Below are 17,294 nucleotides of genomic sequence, written 5' to 3'. Positions count from 1 at the left end.
TTGTTGAATCGTATTGTATACCTGAAACTGATATAACACTGTATGTTAATTATACTTAAATTTAAAAAAAAGATACTTCCTGGGAACGCATTCTTCAAGATGGATGTTCATTAAGTTCATTAAGGAAGCAGAACTATTTATAATTCTTGAAGCATAAAATTTTACCTTCATTTTATTTGTAAACCCACCTGCAGTGACCATAACTACTCCAATGTTTTACTGAGCATGGGAACAAGTATCCCTCAAGGAAAAAGGCAAAATAGGTCAAGGAAGAGGGGGATAGGAAGAGGAAAGTAAGAAGAAAGGGGTGGTTAAAAGGAAAGAGTGATAGAACAGGAAAGGTAGAAGAGGGAGGAAAAGGGGAAAAGGCTAAACATGGTAATGGAGCTCAAACCCAAGAAAGAAGGAACAACTTTTGTTGTCTAAAGGGATAGTTAAAGATTCTGTTTTTGTTGTCTTTTGTTGTACTCTGGTGTATGTGTTTACTGTAAATGCCAAGATTTGAAGAGATCTGGAAACATTTGAGCCTTCTGATTTCATTTACCTTCGCTACCTTCTCTTACATTAGGGCTATTATGGTCAATGAGAATCACATTCAGGGAAGTCTTTGAAAAATTGGAAAAGGACATTGGATATTTAATCCAGAACCAACTGATTGCCATTTTAATAACAGCTCTGCTGTTATCAAATCAGATGTCTGATTCAAGTCCAGCCAGCCTCTACTCCAGCCCAGTACAAACTCTATCCATTTCAACCTCACATTCAGTCTCCTTGAAACAAATACCTGACAAAATCTAGTTCCAAATCCCAGGCCTACCTCCATCTTATGCCAACCCAATCCCCAATCTCAAGACAAACACAACACTAATCAAGTCACCGAAGACTGATACCTAGTTTCAAACCAACAACTAGCCCACATGGAGACTCCATCTACTTCAATTCTCAACTTCACTCAACTTAACTGCAAGATACATTTAACTACAAATATTCCCAGCCCAGCCTATCCTAAACCATCAGCCCAGCCTAATTTCATAAATACAAACACTCCAGCTAATTGCTCACTTCCAGCTAATTACTATTTATTTTTCTACCATTACCCCCAAACAAAAGGTCCCATCCTCTCTGTACAATTCACTTCCCAGTCTCCAAAGTAACCCCTTGATTGATCCTACACATCCTCAACTTGTACTCAATTTATCACACATAAGCCATGTCCCAAGCTGTCATCCCAGTGACATTGCTACCCTGACACTGCTGTATATCCAATACTCTCCTCCACTGCTCTACCCGGGAGCACCAAACCTTCAAATGAATTGTTGCAGTACAAAGCCAGTAAGATCCTGGCATGATAAAAACTTGAGGTTAACATCTCTGAGCTGCCTTATGCCAAGTCACCAAAATTGCAAAGCCACATGCAGAACCCCAGAGCCTTTGAAAATAGCTTGAGTTACCTGACGTCTTAAGAGCCAGGATCAGAAGGATGACAATGATCATTAAATAGGTCTTCATAACTGACAGATTCAGAGACAATGAAGAGCCCACACAGGGGACAGAATAAATATCTTTCCAGCAGGGCAATGTCCCGCTTTATTAGTTTCAGAAGTAGGTCAGGGTTGTGGGCAGTGAACTAAGAAGGATGGGATATGCCTGAGGTCAGCCAGGCAGAAAAATAACATGTATTATATATCTCATATGGGCACACTATGTGAGTGTAGGAGCTTGCCAGCTCCCACAGAAAGGTGGGCCTTCCTTCCCAGTAAGAAACAAACAGTTTGTATTTTGCATAAAACAAATTAGAATGAGTCCATCAGCTAAACAATGAAAAAATCTAGTAATTATAAGGAAAAAAAGAAACTTAAAAAATACATTTCTTTATACTCTTATCAGGAGCATTTCACATTTATCAGTAGTACTTAATGCGTATCCAGCACTATACTAGCCATCAAAATAAAAGAAGGGGAAAAAAGATGGGAGTGGGAAATTGGTGGTAAGAAAAGTAGGAAAAGATGGAAGGTAAAAAACAAAAGTTAGGGAGCAATGTCAGTAAGATGGCAAACTAGGAGATCCTAGTGCTCATCCCTCAACAACAACAACAACAACATATAATAACTTTCCATTGATGCAGATAGCTCAGAGGGAGTGTCAGAGTACAGTTAAGAAGCTACCAGTGGAGCACAAAACCCAAGGATACCTGCATAAAAGTGTAGGAAGCATTTTACCTGCATCACCCCATCCCCCAGCCTAGCAAATCTCAGCATCAAAAGGAGTCTCCTCAGCAATGACCTCCATATGCAGGGGAAAAGGAGAGAAGGCCTCAGAACTCTTTGCCACCAAGGAATTAAGCAGCCCTCACTGCCACTGGAAACACCTGAAGCCACCGAAGCTTTTGCCACTGAAGATTTTGCCCTTTAGTTTTCACCAGTGCTAACCCTAGCCAATAGAACTGCCCAGATCCTACATTGATGTAAGAATACTATACCCAGCAAAACTATCCTCTAAAAGAGGTAGTCTTTCCCAGACAAAGAAGAACTGAGGAAGTTTGTCACCACTAGACCTACCTTATAAGAAATGCGTAAGAGAGTTCTTCAATTTGAAATAAAAACACACTAAGCAGCATAAATATGAAAAGCATAAAATTTGTTGGTAAAGTTAAATATATAGACAGATAAAAAATAATGTAGAAATTTAGAGGTGCATAAATTAATATAAACTGTAATATAAAAGTAAGAAGACAAACATCTGTTAATGGATACACAATATAAAAAGAAGCAGACTCTACAAGAACACAAAGTGTGCATGGAGGGGGATAAACTTACAGAGTTTTTATGAGACTAAAGTTGTTACTAACTTAAATGATCATGACTATAAGATATTTTATGCAGGTCTCAAACTAACCTCAAAAAAAACCCTATAATAGATATAGAAAAGATAAAAAGAAAAGAATCAAAGCAAATAACTCTCAAAAAAAAAAAATCAGCAAATAACAAAGGAAGAGCATGAGAGGGAGAGAAAGACAAACTGCAAAACAGAAAACAACACAATGGCATAGTCATTCCTCACCTATCAAGAATTACTTTAAACATAAATGGATTAACTTCTCAGCTCAAAGGCAAAGAGGCTAAATAGATAAAAATAAATAAATAAAAACAAAATTCAAGAGACATTAAATTTAAAGACACACCTACGTGAAGTGAGGGCAAAAGGGTGAGGGAGGGGCTTATGCTGCAAGAGCAGCCATCAGGGAAGTAACTTTCTTCCTAGGACAGCCAGGCAAGTGGGTGCTAGAGTCTCAGAGTCTCAGTCTCTCTCCTGCTGTAAGCCTCTCAACTGGTGCTCTTAACCTACCATGTTCATGGACACGGATACAGACCCTACTATGCTTCGGACCCTGTATGCACCTTGGAAGGTACCTAAAGGATTCCCTTTAGTGTTGGTGCATCTGCTCCATGGTCCTGAGATGTCACAGTCTCCATTTTTTTTTGCATCTTGCATTGCCAAGCAATTCGATTAGAGTGGCATGCCCCAGGACCCTTATTTGTGTCAAGAAAAACTTTTCTTGCTTTTCCCTTTGATCCCACGTCTCTCCTAGCCAGGGAGCACAGTGGGCAGTCAGCACTTGGCATCATGTTTGTGAGTGTCCTTCTTCTTCCTTTCTCCTCATTATTATGACTTTGCTTTCTCCAGACCCCTTATTGTCATGCAAAGGGGATTTTTGAAATTAAATTAAAAGTGTACAATTTGCAAAAAGAGAGAAGGGTGGAGGGAGAGAAAGAGGAAAGAAGTAAAGCCACAGGGAAAAAGAGAATCTGTGCAATTGTTAAGCAAGAGAGAAAAGTGGCTACATCTAACAAAAAGATGTTAAGTCAAAAACTGTCACAAGAGACAAAGAAATCATTATATAATGATAAAGAAGTTGATTCATCAAGAGGACATAACAATTGTAAATGTATTTGCACCCAATATTAGAGCACCTAAATATATAAGGCAAATACTAACAGATCTGAAGGAAGAAATCGATGGCAATAAACTAATAGTTGGGGCTCCAAAACCCCATTTACGATAATGGATACAACATCCAGACAGAAAATCAATGGAGATATGGCTGAGTTGAACACTAACAGACATACACAGGTCTTTCTACCCAACAGTGGAAGAACAGACATCCCTAAGTGAACACCAGACAGTCACCAGGCAGATCACATATGTCACACGTGTCTTAATTTAAGAAAATCAGAATAATTCCGAGCACCTTTTCCAAACACAATCAATAAAATAAAAAATCACTAACATCAAGAAAAAAGAAAAATTCACTAGTAAGTGGAAACTAAGCAATACACTCTCAAACAAATGTTGGATCAAAGCGAAAATCAAAAGGGAATTTTAAAAGCATCTTGATATAAACAGGGGCCCCTGGGTGGCTTTGCTGGTTAAGTGTCCAACTCTTGATTTTGGCTCAGGTCATGATCTCAGGGTCATGGGATCGAGCTCAGTGTCAGACTCGGCACTGAGTGTGGAACCTGCTTATGATTCTCTCTCTGTCCCTCTCTCTCTCTCTCTGCCCTTCTCCCCTGCTTGCGTTCTTCTCTCTCTAAAAAAAAAAATAATAATAAAAACAAAATAAAATAAATCTTGATATAAACAAAACAAAATACAGCATATCAAAATTATAGGATTCAGCTAAGCAGTACTAAATGAGAAGTTTATAGTGATAAATGACTACATTAAAAAGGAAGAAAAATCTCAATAAACTAACAATACAACTCCAATAACTAGGAAAAAAAAAACTAAGCCCAAAGTTAGCAGAAGGGAAGAAATAATAAAGATTAGAGTAGGAATAATTCAAATAAGGATGGAAAAAAATACAATCACAAATAATCAGCAAAACTAAGATTTGTTGTTTTTGAAAAAATAAATCAAACCCTTAGCCACACTAACTAAAAAAGAGAAAACTCAAATAAAACCAGAAATGAAGGAAAACATTGCAACAGATGATTCAAAATAAAAAGGATCCTAACGGACTATTATCAATAATTATTACCTAGAAACTTACTAGAAATACAATTCTTGGGCTCTATCCCAGACCTACTAAAACAGAAACTATGGAGGTGGGCTCAGCAACCTGGGTTTTAACAAGTTTGAAAAACACTGCCTTAGAAAGCAGAATTTGAGGCAAAGCTTGTATACTAACACTTCAGTTGGGATGATAATCCCAGGACAGAGATGGACCCCAGAGATGCCTTACCACGCTGTCGATGGCTTCTCCATGGATTCGAGAGAAAACATCATCAGTTGCTTGGCCAATCAGAACAGTGTTTCAGGGGAATAAGACAAAGGAACAAACCTGCTGGCCTCTTCCTGTCTTAAGGCCCTTATTGATCAAAATTTGCCTCATGAGCATTATTTCCAGCCCTTCTGAGAAGTCATTGATTAACCAAACTCCATTCATTCCCCAAGATGTGGTACTTCTCCAGAATGGTGAAACCATCCAGATGCTCCATGGCTTTGCTTTGGTTGGGTTCCCTGCATGATGTAGGCATCATGCAGGAGCACAATCCTTGTTCCATCTGGCAGGTATCGGGGTTGTGGTGATGTCAGTGGTGGTCAGGGCTCTCCTGTGAGCAAATAGCCAAAGATCTGTGAAGCAGATGGGGTCAAGGAAATCTGGAGAGGCATGTAAAAATGGGTCCTTTTAAATTGGTTCAGCTAAGTGCTGAAAATAATGCAACAGAATCTAATATAGTAAGGAGTATGACTTAACACCTTGATTTATACTCAGTTATCCTCTGGCTTAACTATGACACATCCTATTTTCTGTATGCCTGCAACAATTTTATCTTTTGGAACAATCTCATTCTTGGATATCCTTTTATCATTTACAAAGTATATAAGATATCAATAAAATATTCATGAAAGTTTAGCCCCTGGCAATTATGCATAGGATCGTATTCCCAAACTACTGTTTAGAATCTCTGTGAACGACCTTGACCTCTTTAATAATTCTTAAAGTGACAATACAATTTCAAGGCATATTAAAACACCACAGCGTTTGGTTGTTTTTCTCAATGTGATTAAGCATGTAGCTTACAACTTATTCCGATGTTGTGGTGATTAACAAGGTGCTCTTAACATCGATGGTACAATGCATCCAAAGTTCACAAGTGTTGAAATGTGCAAGAAAATGCGTCTGAGATACAAGGAAATAGGTATATATGAGGCCTGAGCTAGATGTGTTACACACATAATCATGTTTATTGACCACAGTTGTTAAGTTTGCGGGTCCTTCTTCACATATGTTATTACATTTATTATTATGAATGGTTCATTGATACCTTTGAGTCATTGTGGTTTTCCTTCTGCGTTGCAGGCAGTAGAGGCCAAAAACTAATTGGAATACTTATGAAGAAGACTACAGAAGATATTGAAAATTTGGCTAAGTAAACATGTGACAAAGGGAAAATTTCTAGCCAGAAGAGCCATAGGCTGCCCCAAACAACTCCATTATCTCCCAGGAAAATCGACCAGCCAGTCCCTGTGCATCCTCCCATCCAACAGGTAACTCCTTCATGAAATTGCAAATTAACGTGATCTAACACATTCAGCAAAACACACTTACAAAGAGAAATTGGGTGTCAGAAATCTGGAGTGAACCAGATAATGGGGGAAGATTTCTTTATCCTTGACTGGGATACCTAGAATCCCTTTCTTGGGTCATTGAAAATACATGGTTTGGGATGATTATTAATACCAGTTGCTACAACAGACAACCCCGAAAAACTCTGGTTGAAGAAAATAAAAGTTAGTTTTTTGCTCACATCGTCCTCCATTCCTGGTCACCTGACTCTCCTGGACAACTCAGGATGGTGATTCCAAGTGGTGACTCCGGCATCTTGATTTTTCCCATTTTGTGGCTGTGCCATCTTTAAGTACTTGGCTTCCAGTTGCACAATATGGAGGATGAGGAAAGCTGAGTCACCAGAGATTTTAGGAGCAAGGCCTTAACGTGGCATATTATATTTTTGTCCATATTCCATTAGCAGAGCCAGTTACGTGGCCCCCAGTTAACTAACTGTAAACGAGGCTGGAATGTGTAGGAAAAAGAAATAGAATTTAAGATTACCTAGCCGCTCTTTGCCAGTCTACCAAATTCGTATTTCTGTCTTCCTCCCGAGTACAGAACATTCTCCTCCCCTGAGAGGACAAGCCAGCGCCTTCTCCAGTCACCGTCTCCAGCTCAAAACTCCAGGATCTCCAGGTAATCAATTTTCACGATTACTTCCTCCTAATCATGACCTATAAACCAAGAACAAGTTTTCTGCTCCTTCCCTTGATACACACACTAGATATAAAATAATGCAGAGACAAGACACCTGCAACAAAGACTCCAATTCAAAAAAGAGAAGAATAGAAGACACACAACAGTCACTGGTCCATGGCAATGCTATCAATGTAAAAAATAGGGACATTTTATTTGTGAGGCATAAGTTTTCTGGGGAAAAAAAATCTTTGTTGTCATTGTTCTCTATGGATTCTTGTTTCACTTTAGAAGGTTTCACCTTGTCCGTTCTTCTTCCTGGCCAAATCTGAAGTCAGGGAGCCTACCCCCCTTTGAGGGGATGCAGCCTTTAAAATCTGCCTTCTGCTCAAAGATGGGGACCATAAGTTATTCTAATTCTTGGAAAGTCAAAGAATTTTCAGTAAAGTCTTATGGTTTTCTTGGCAATGCAGTTCTAAACAGGAGTATGAAGAGAAATTATGTAAGTTACTTCCAGGATGTGACCATTAAAGCCCTACATGTTCTTGTCTTAATTTACCTCTCAGCAAACCTACAAGCCATGTCTTCAGATATGATTCCACTAGAAATCATTAAAAGATCCTAAGTAGGGGCGCCTGGGTGGCTCAGTCAGTTGAGTGTCTGAGTTCGGCTCAGGTCATGATCTCGCAGTTTGTGAGTTCAAGCCCCGCGTGGGACTCACTGCTGCCGGTGCAGAGTCCACTTTGGATCTTCTGTCTCCCTCTCTCTCTGCCCCTCCCTCACCCACACTCTCTCCTCAAAAACAAATAAACATTAAAAAAAGTCCTAAACCGGGGCGCCTGGGTGGCGCAGTCGGTTAAGCGTCTGACTTCGGCTCAGGTCACGATCTCGCGGTCTGTGAGTTCGAGCCCCGCGTCGGGCTCTGGGCTGATGGCTCAGAGCCTGGAGGCTGCTTCCGATTCTGTGTCTCCCTCTCTCTCTGCCCCTCCCCCGTTCATGCTCTGTCTCTCTCTGTCTCAAAAATAAATAAACGTTAAAAAAAAATTAAAAAATAAAATAATATAGGGATTACCTTACATGTTAAAACAGAGTTGTTTGTTACATGTATTCAATGCCTCTTTCTACACTCACTTTTGTTGTTTAAAATATAATAATTCCTCGACCCCTTTGCCCTTTGTAATCCTAAACATACTCTGAGGAGAAGTTCTCGTTTTTGATCTATTATGTTCTGGACAGCAGGAGAGTTAATTTCCATAACCCAGAGTGAATCTGCTCAAAAGTCTTTGGAATATTTAATCTAAATGGAATAACATCTATTTACCATCATTTCTAGGTGGTATTCATTTAAACATTAAAAAATTACATGGCAAGAATGTTTTGAAGGCTTAATCTTTAAAAAAAATTTTTTTAACGTTTTTTAAATTTATTTTTGAGACAGAGACAGAGCATGAACAGGGGAAGGGCAGAGAGAGAGGGAGACACAGAATCCGAAGCAGGCTCCAGGCTCTGAGCCATCAGCCCAGAGCCCGACGCGGGGCTCGAACCCACGGACCGCGAGATCGTGACCTGAGCCGAAGTCGGACGCTCAACCGACTGAGCCACTCAGACTCCCCTTGAAGGCTTAATCTTATATTGAGGCAGTTTCATAGAGTATCTGGAGTTGTTGTGTAGAAAATCTGAGGCATATAGAGGCTGGAAATAGGATGGTTTTGAGTACAAATTATTATTAGTATTTATTATTATTATTATTTTATCAGAGGCATTTGTTCTATGTGTATCTGAAAAAGCTTACAGGTTTTTTTTCCCTTTGAAGTCAATGGGAACATCAATGATGTTTTCAAACTCTTGTAGATATATCTGTAAAGGAGAGAATTTAGAATTTTTATTTCCTTTTGTAAACTTCTTCTCACCATAAATATCATGACTACTTTCTGGCCAAAATGGGAGATTTCCAGATTTTTCTCTTAGATATTTTGGAACATCCTCGCATAAGAATGAAGCAGGAAAACAATACTAGTTTGGAGATAATCTCCGGTCACCAGTTCCACATTATACTAAGTTATGCTATAGTCATGCTATATTTAAAGTTATGCTTATTTAAAACAAGCTAAGCAGAGATTAGAGATGAGACTTTCTTTTTCACCATTTGACTGAGAACCCCACTGAATAGAGTCTCACCTAAAAAACAGTAGACCCGAGTTTTCTCAGTTATTGGTGGTAAGGGTTAACAGACCAGCAAAACTACGTGGTTGAACTCAGATTATAGTCCCTACCTGAAATGCAAGGCATTTCTGAACTCAGGCATGGAGCCATGGAATCTCCAGGCCACGGAGGGGAGATACAGAGGAGGATCTGAGAGTTAAGACTGTGTGTAAATTCAGTCCTCATCCTACACTCCACCTCCACCCTTCCTCAGATCTTACAAACGACACCAACCTGTTGGGCAAGAATGACCAGACTCAAAGTTTAAAATAAATGTCTGCCATTTATTAGATTTGTTTTTTTAGGAAGGAAGAAGAATACCCATCAGGCAGAGGCTGGGAATCACTCTCTACCCTCTTTAACACATCAAAATCACAGGCTTTCTTTTATAACTCAATATACCTAAAAAATCCTTGTAAGACTTGTGTCGATGAGCAGTGGAGAAAGTGAAACCGGAGAAGGAACAATGAGAGAAGCTGATGGTGGACCTTATGAAATAGCAAACATCAAAGACACTATTTGATAAGGGTGCTAATAACGATCAAAATACAGACAAATACACATTTGAACAAAGGAAATTACTTGTTGAGAAAAGTAAAGGTGGATGGCCTTGAAGATCCCTAAAAGAGTAAAAAAAAAAAAAAAAAAGTACATTCAAGGGACTGAAACATGAAGGATTTCTTGATTAGTTAAGATTTTTCACTTTAAGGAAATAGTGAACCCTCTCCTTTTGGTTATGCAAAAGCTGACTTCATCACTAAATGGAGATCAGTTTGAGTTGGAACCAAAAGCACATGTTAATGGTTTGGACATGGTGACTTGAGATGAATTGGTGGATCTAGAATGATTCCCAAGTTTCTGAGTTGAGCAATGGGATGAATGGTAGGTGTCGATTACTCAAAAGGGAAGACCAGAGAAAAGCCAGGCAAACAGGGTGGAAATTCAGTTTAGGACACTTGAATCTGAGAGAGCTGAGAAATCCATGATAACCTAGCAAATACATAATTCAATATGGGGGTCTGGGCCTCAGAGATGTTGTCTGGGTTAAACATGTAAATATAGAACTCGCCCAAGATCACACAGCTTCTGAGCAGTGATGGGGAACAGAGAACAAACCCTCCTGACTCCATATTCATGTTTCTTTCTTGAAGACATGGAGAAACCAAGGAAATGGGAATCTGCTTTAAGCCTAGAATTCCACAACCATTTTCCCTTTACAAAAACTTCTGAAGTAGAAAGTCTGAAATATTACTCCTGTGCTGAACCTGGGACCAATATATTCTTTTAAATATTAAAAGTTGTGTCCAATCATGCTACTTATTCCAGAAAATTTCTGCCTCCCTTCTTGAAACCTGGCTTCTGTCAAGCCCCTATCCCCTGTCTGACAAACACGTCTGAATGTCAGTGGATCTCAAAGACATAAACGTCATTAAGATTTCCCACCAGACTTCTAAGTTCCATGAAAATTAAAATCCAGCTGTATAAATTGGTCACTTAGTGAGTGCATGGCCTTTGGTCCATCTGGGCTGAAATTGTCATTTGTCTGATAATGGGAAACATTATGAAGATTATTAAATTATTATTAAAATAATCCAGACTCAAACTTCAAGAAGTTTCGATCCAAAGAGGGGGAGAGATGAAGCATTAGCCATGGAAAAGGAGTCTACATAACACAATGATAATTCCATAGTATGTCCAGTTATTAGTTGTGACTAAGTTTGGAGTGGAAAGTTAATATCCCTACATTCTCAGGAGTGAAAGGAATCTTAAAGGTTATCAAGTCCAGTATCCAGCTTCTGTTTGAATTCCCTTTCTCTCACCATGACCACAACCACCTCTGTCTCACACCCAGAAATGGTCCTCCAGACTCGAAACCAGAAGAATGCTCAGGGACAACCCTGCTTGGTCCACTTTCCAACACCTCTACCTCTCAGGAAATGTTGCCCGAATTTGTCCAACAGATTCCTATACTCAGTCCTCGTCATCCATCTGTCTGGTTCTGGTCCTTCCTGAGGACACCACATCATACCAAACAGGCCAGGATGGTCGTCTGGATATCAAAGACAACCATCTTGCCCTCGTCGTAATCTTACGACGTTTTACTCAGAGGACCTACATATTCTCCCCTACATATTCACTGGATAATCCAGACTCAATACAGTCGTCACCTTCCCCCTGCTGCCTAAGAATGAATCACAGCTCTCTTGGTGGTACCAAAGCAGAGCCGAAATGTGATTTCCTCCCTTCCTTGGCACCCTCAACATCTACCGAGCTACTCTCGGATCCTATTTGCTTTCTTGGCCAGTGTCCTTTCCAGTACTCTGTTGCTCCCCAGCTCCTGCCTAACCTTCCCCTGTCCAATGATGACGGCTCACAGACGAAAGACACACGTGAGAAGGAATGCGTTTTTATGGAGAGGGTGTTCCAGAATGAGGGAAGAATTACTCCGGGGGGAGGTGGTATGGTTGGTGATGTTCAAATTTTAGAGTAGCTTGAAATGTTTGTAACTGACAGGTTGGAGTCGGAGTCATAATCCTTCACATTGTTAGAACGGGCTATCTTCACAGACAGTTTCAGGCAGCACTTTTGATCACTTGGGCAGGTTAAGTATTGAATTTCATTTTTTCTGCAGGTGTTTCTGCACATGCCATGGTACAGCTGGCATGGAATCCAAGGCTCTTGGCTGTTGCCATAGTAGGATCTGAACAGGTCACCTGGGGAAAACATAGCCATGTTTAGTGTCCTTGCAGCAGTGATAACAGGAGTGGGGAAGCATGATTTCGAGAGAACAAGCCCTGAGAGTATTAACAGGATCCGGAGTCAAAACCACCTTGGTTCAAATGCGGGTTCCGTCCTTATAACTCGTCATCCTTTAGCCAGATACTTTGGTTGGCTAGCCCACCGTGGCATTGTTTTCACCATGGGTGTAACAATGTTTGTGATGTTAGATTAGCATATGTAGCGTGCTCAGAAAAGTAGCTGGCACATAGTAAGAAGTAATTAAATATCAGACACTGTTGCTGATATGAAAGGCTTTTCCTGAGGGCCCAGGGTTTCAGGGGCACACACTGGACGTGTTCTCAAGTGTCCGTACAGAGGTACGCTTCTCACACAGAGCTCCGTCAGGGGCGTGCAGGGCACGCACATTCCAGCCCCTGCGCGCCTTTGTCCTTTGAAGCATTTGAGCAAACACGTACCACGCACGTTTCTCTTTGTACCTTGGCCCCACAGAAACAGATGCTGCGTGTACCTGGGGAGCACACGCTGGAGCACACGCACAGGCACGAGTGCACACGTCGGCATTCACACACATATTGAGCATATACACATGTGCTCACTGTACAAACCTCTGCCACGCGCTTTCCACAAATGGCTAAAGCCCCTCACTGACCACCGATAGCTATATATCAGTCATCCAAATACGTGCACGTGTACATGGGCTCCTCGGCTGGATATACCCCAGTGACAAAGTTCCTGACACTCACTCAGCTTTCTATAAATGCCAGTCATCAATAGATTTAGTTACTTATTACAACTTTCAAAGGCAAAGGAGCCATTAGAAAGAAAACAGGGGCGCCTGGGTGGCTCGGTCGGTTGAGCGGCCGACTTCGGCTCAGGTCATGATCTCGCGGTCTGTGAGTTCAAGCCCCACGTCGGGCTCTGTGCTGTCAGCTCGGAGCCTGGAGCCTGCTCCGGATTCTGTGTCTCCCTCTGTCTCTGCCCCTCCCCCGTTCATGCTCTGTCTCTCTCTGTCTCAAAAATAAGTCAACGTTAGAAAGAAAACAGTACTAACAGCCATATCATACGTCCAGCTTCAACCATGTGTCAGGCATTTTACAAATGATATCTCCTTGAACCTTCATAAAAGCTTATTGTTACTGCTATTCTTTAGATGAAGACATTGAAGCTCAAAGAGAAATCTTGTTCTGTCCACATTTCTACAGCGTTGCACTTGACCCAGCCTGGGATTCAATTCTTCTCTATTTGAGACTAATCCCATGCTCTTTCCTCTCCGTGTGACATTGCCTCCCTATATGAGAGGATTTCTAGGACAGGGTGGCGTCTTCCTGCGTGATGTCTTTAGGCATAAGGACTTCTTCAGCTGTCAATAGATAGTCCAGACTCCATAGCTTCACATTCAAGAACCTTTTCAACCACCCACCCATCCCCTCATTTCACATCCATTTATCAGCACTCACTTTGTGCCAGGCCACGTACTCCGTGCTAAGCACACAGAGGTCTCTAGTGCCCACCCACATTAATAAAAATTGGACAAGCAAATTTGACATTGTTTTCTGCCTGGCAAAAAGAACATTCTGTTAATTTTGTGTCAACAGAAAGCAGGATGTCCCAAGTCTAGGTGAAGTCAGATAATGTGAGGGGAAAGAAAGTATAAAGTACTCTGTCTTTAATGGCAGACATCCCATAGCATCTGGGCACTGATATATATATATGGACTTCCCCAGAAATTGGCACTCCAGCCCATGGAAGGCACGCAATTGCTGCGGCATCAGCCAGCCTGCTGGTTAACCAGAACAAGGAGGTAAAAAATGGCGCCCCTTCATCCATGTTCCAACATCAGGGTACCGCTGCATTTCCTACTTTAATCCTTGCCCTCATCACGGAACCCCTCCCTCTCTTGGCATCATCCTACTTACAAAAGGAGGAGGTCTGCAGGGCCCTGCTAGAGTGATACTCACACTCTTCTGGCTAATATTTGAACTGGGGGACTTTTATTTTCTCCCAAATCCAGTGGATGGGAGCCAGGGCACCCAAGGTCACCTCCATCACCAGAAGATGGATAGGAACACAGATAGCAGGAATGAGGATCAGGCAAGCTGCCTTTCCCTCACTCTCCACATGGGAAGCAGGTCAAGGCAGACCCAGGAGGATTCTGCTTACAGTGGCTAAACAAACAAACAAAGGTTTTGTTATAGATATTTCTAGTTTCTCAATCCTGCAGCTATGCTAACCCTATATAGTTCCCTGCCATTTCAAATTGTAATATCCACGCTCATTTAATGTCACCTTCGATCATCCTTCCATCTCCAAATTGAAGTTAAAGATCTGCTTTTAAATATCAGCTTTGCCTCTGACCCTCTGTACTCTGTACCCAGTCTCCCCATGTCAGAAATGGGAATGAGAGTTTGTACCAGATCAGGAAATCTCAACTGTGTTTGTGAAGGAGGAGGTTAATAAGATGGGTCATACTTTATAATAACTTGGGGAGTTGTTAAGTATACTCACATCAAGTTTCTAGAGATTCTGACTTGACAGGTCTGAGAAGAGGCCGGAGGAGGAGTGCTGTGCATGAGTTTCCCAGAAAATATGGGCTCCGCCTGAAGTGAGAGCTACAACCCTGCCTGGCCTTCTCACATCCACCCATAGACATGGCCCGGCTCATTCACCCACTTTGGACTTGTATTAAGGGCAAATTAAAATATCATAAATCAAAAAACAAAACATATGCTCTAGACTCTAACAGTTCCATACACAGCCAAAAGCAATGTTATACATGATTTCTTTGCCACCTGTGCACCCCAAACATGATCCTTCCCCACCCAACTTGTAAGGTTCTTTATATATATATATATATATATATATATATATATATATATAATATATATTTTATAAATATATAAATAAATATTTTATATATTTTATAAATATATAAATTTTAATATATAAAATATATAAATAAATATTTAAATATATAAATATATAAAATTTTAATATATAAAATTTTAATTTTATAGGTTAATTTTAATTATAAAATTTATTTAATTATAAAATTTAATTATAAAATTATATATTAAATTTAATTATAAAATTTTAATCTATAAAATTTTATATATACTTATAAATTTACATATTTTATATATTTAATAAATATATAATATATAAAATATAGAATATATATTTATTTATATATTAGGCATAAGTCATTTATATGTATTCATTAATTCATTCAATAAACGTACTCTGGGGGCGCCTGGGTGGCGCAGTCGGTTAAGCGGCCGACTTCAGCCAGGTCACGATCTCGCGGTCCGTGAGTTTGAGCCCCGCGTCGGGCTCTGGGCTGATGGCTCAGAGCCTGGAGCCTGTTTCCGATTCTGTGTCTCCCTCTCTCTCTGCCCCTCCCCCGTTCATGCTCTGTCTCTCTCTGTCCCAAAAATAAATAAAAAACGTTGAAAAAAAAAATTAAAAACCTTCTTTAAAAAAAAAAAAAAAGTACTCTGTGCAAAGCACTCACCTCAATACTAGGAATACATAAGTTGCAAAGACAGAGTCTCGGCTTTCAAACACATTCATTTCCTAAGTATATGTTTTAGGGTGATGAAAGGAAAAAAATGACTTTGGTTACCCCAGAAAAGTTTGTCCGGAACAGTTCCTGCCCATGAACTGCCGGGTGAAAGTATCAAATAGTTATTAGGGAGGCAACACTATGTACAACTTGTGAAGCATGGAATACTTGTCTTCCTTTGTTGTTATCTGCAAACTTACCTGTGGTTTTTACCCCTGTTCTAACATGGGAACTGAACTTTACGGAACATGAGGACAAGTGTCTCTCAGGTGAAGAGGATGAAACAGAGTGAGAAATAAGGGGTAGGAGAAAGTGGAGTAGGGAGAGGGTGGGAAGGGGAAAGAGAAGTAAGAGAGGGAGGAGAAAACAGTAATTCTGAATTCAGTCCCAAGAAAAGAGACAACCTTGGCTCTCTGTGGGGCTGGGATGAGATTATTGCCGTGTCTTTCTGTACATGTCAAAGTTTAAGGAGAGCCACTTAAGGACATTCCAGCCTCCCAGTTTCATTTTTCCTCACTGCCTACAGTTATATTTATTGCTTTTCGGTGCTCCCCCCCCCACAATCACACCCAAGAAACTTTTTTAAGAATTTGAAAATAGTTACCAGATATTTTTCACGCAGCATTCACTCTCCCCATTTCAACAGCCACGGCTCTGCTCTGATGAATGCAACTGTCTGACTCAAGCTTAATCACCCCCCAAACTCAGGCTAAGCCAACCCCTGCCCGGACACACCCCACATATGCCCAGCTTGAATAACACACCTACTTGAACAAACAGCTAACTCCAACTTGCAGCTCTGTCTCTTCTCTAACCACCTAAGGCTCAGTTATAAAATTTAACACAAACAGGATACTAGCCAAGCCACCCAACCCAATTCACAGCATTAATCCAAAACACAACCCCACCACCAGCTTCACTCTAACTTTCAGTCCTACCCAACTCCACCCTCAGCTCCATTCAGCAAAAATAGCCTTCCTTCTCCAGACTACACCAGAACATCAATCCAGACCAATCCTATAAACAGAATTGCTTACCCCCTCCTCATGCCCGCTCATTTTTCTAATATTACTCTCTCTCTAAGGTCATATACCATCCCCACCACAACTCATTCTCCCAAACTACCATTGATTCATCTGATAGCTCCCCAACTTGGATCCAATCTCACACACCAAACACATGAATCAATCTATCCTCCCAGTGACAGCACTACCTAAAATGCCTCATGCTTCGATACTCCACTAGCCCAGGAGAGAAGAAGCAACAACCTCTTAAATTTGTCTTGGCAGAGTGGAACCAGGGGAGATCTTGACATGAGATGGACCTTGGGAGTAACGTTCCCAACCTGTCTGAGACCAGGAAGGCTTTAGGTAGTGCCTGTGATAGGTGAGTGGGAGTCATCTCAGAGGTCATCAAGATAACAATACCACACGCAAGACCCCAGAACCTTTGAGAGAGGCCTGAGTTACCTGGAGTCTTAGGAACCAGGATCAGGAGGATGGAAATGGTCACTAAATAGGGCTTCATGACTGACAT

General features: G+C 40.7%; 1 protein-coding gene across 1 annotated transcript; it reads right to left on the bottom strand.

The window, feature by feature from the left end:
* Positions 1-11,929: 11,929 nt before the first annotated feature.
* Positions 11,930-17,294, bottom strand: DEFB116 (defensin beta 116). Its single transcript, XM_047853078.1, has 2 exons — positions 17,228-17,294; positions 11,930-12,168 (listed from the first exon to the last, which is right to left on the bottom strand). Exons 1-2 carry the CDS (start codon positions 17,292-17,294, stop codon positions 11,930-11,932), a joined length of 306 nt encoding a protein of 101 aa, XP_047709034.1.

The sequence above is a fragment of the Prionailurus viverrinus genome, chromosome A3 (assembly GCF_022837055.1).
Source record: "Prionailurus viverrinus isolate Anna chromosome A3, UM_Priviv_1.0, whole genome shotgun sequence".
Lineage (NCBI taxonomy): Eukaryota > Metazoa > Chordata > Mammalia > Carnivora > Felidae > Prionailurus > Prionailurus viverrinus.
Note: the sequence above shows the minus strand (reverse complement) of the source record. Positions and strands in the feature narration are given on the sequence as shown.

Coding starts and splice junctions, on each gene's coding strand:
- DEFB116 (XM_047853078.1), bottom strand. CDS start 17,294: ATGTCAGTCATGAAGCCCTATTTAGTGACCATTTCCATCCTCCTGATC. Junction 12,169..17,227: donor CCTGGTTCCTAAGACTCCAG/GTAACTCAGGCC, acceptor TGTTTTCCCCAG/GTGACCTGTTCAGATCCTAC.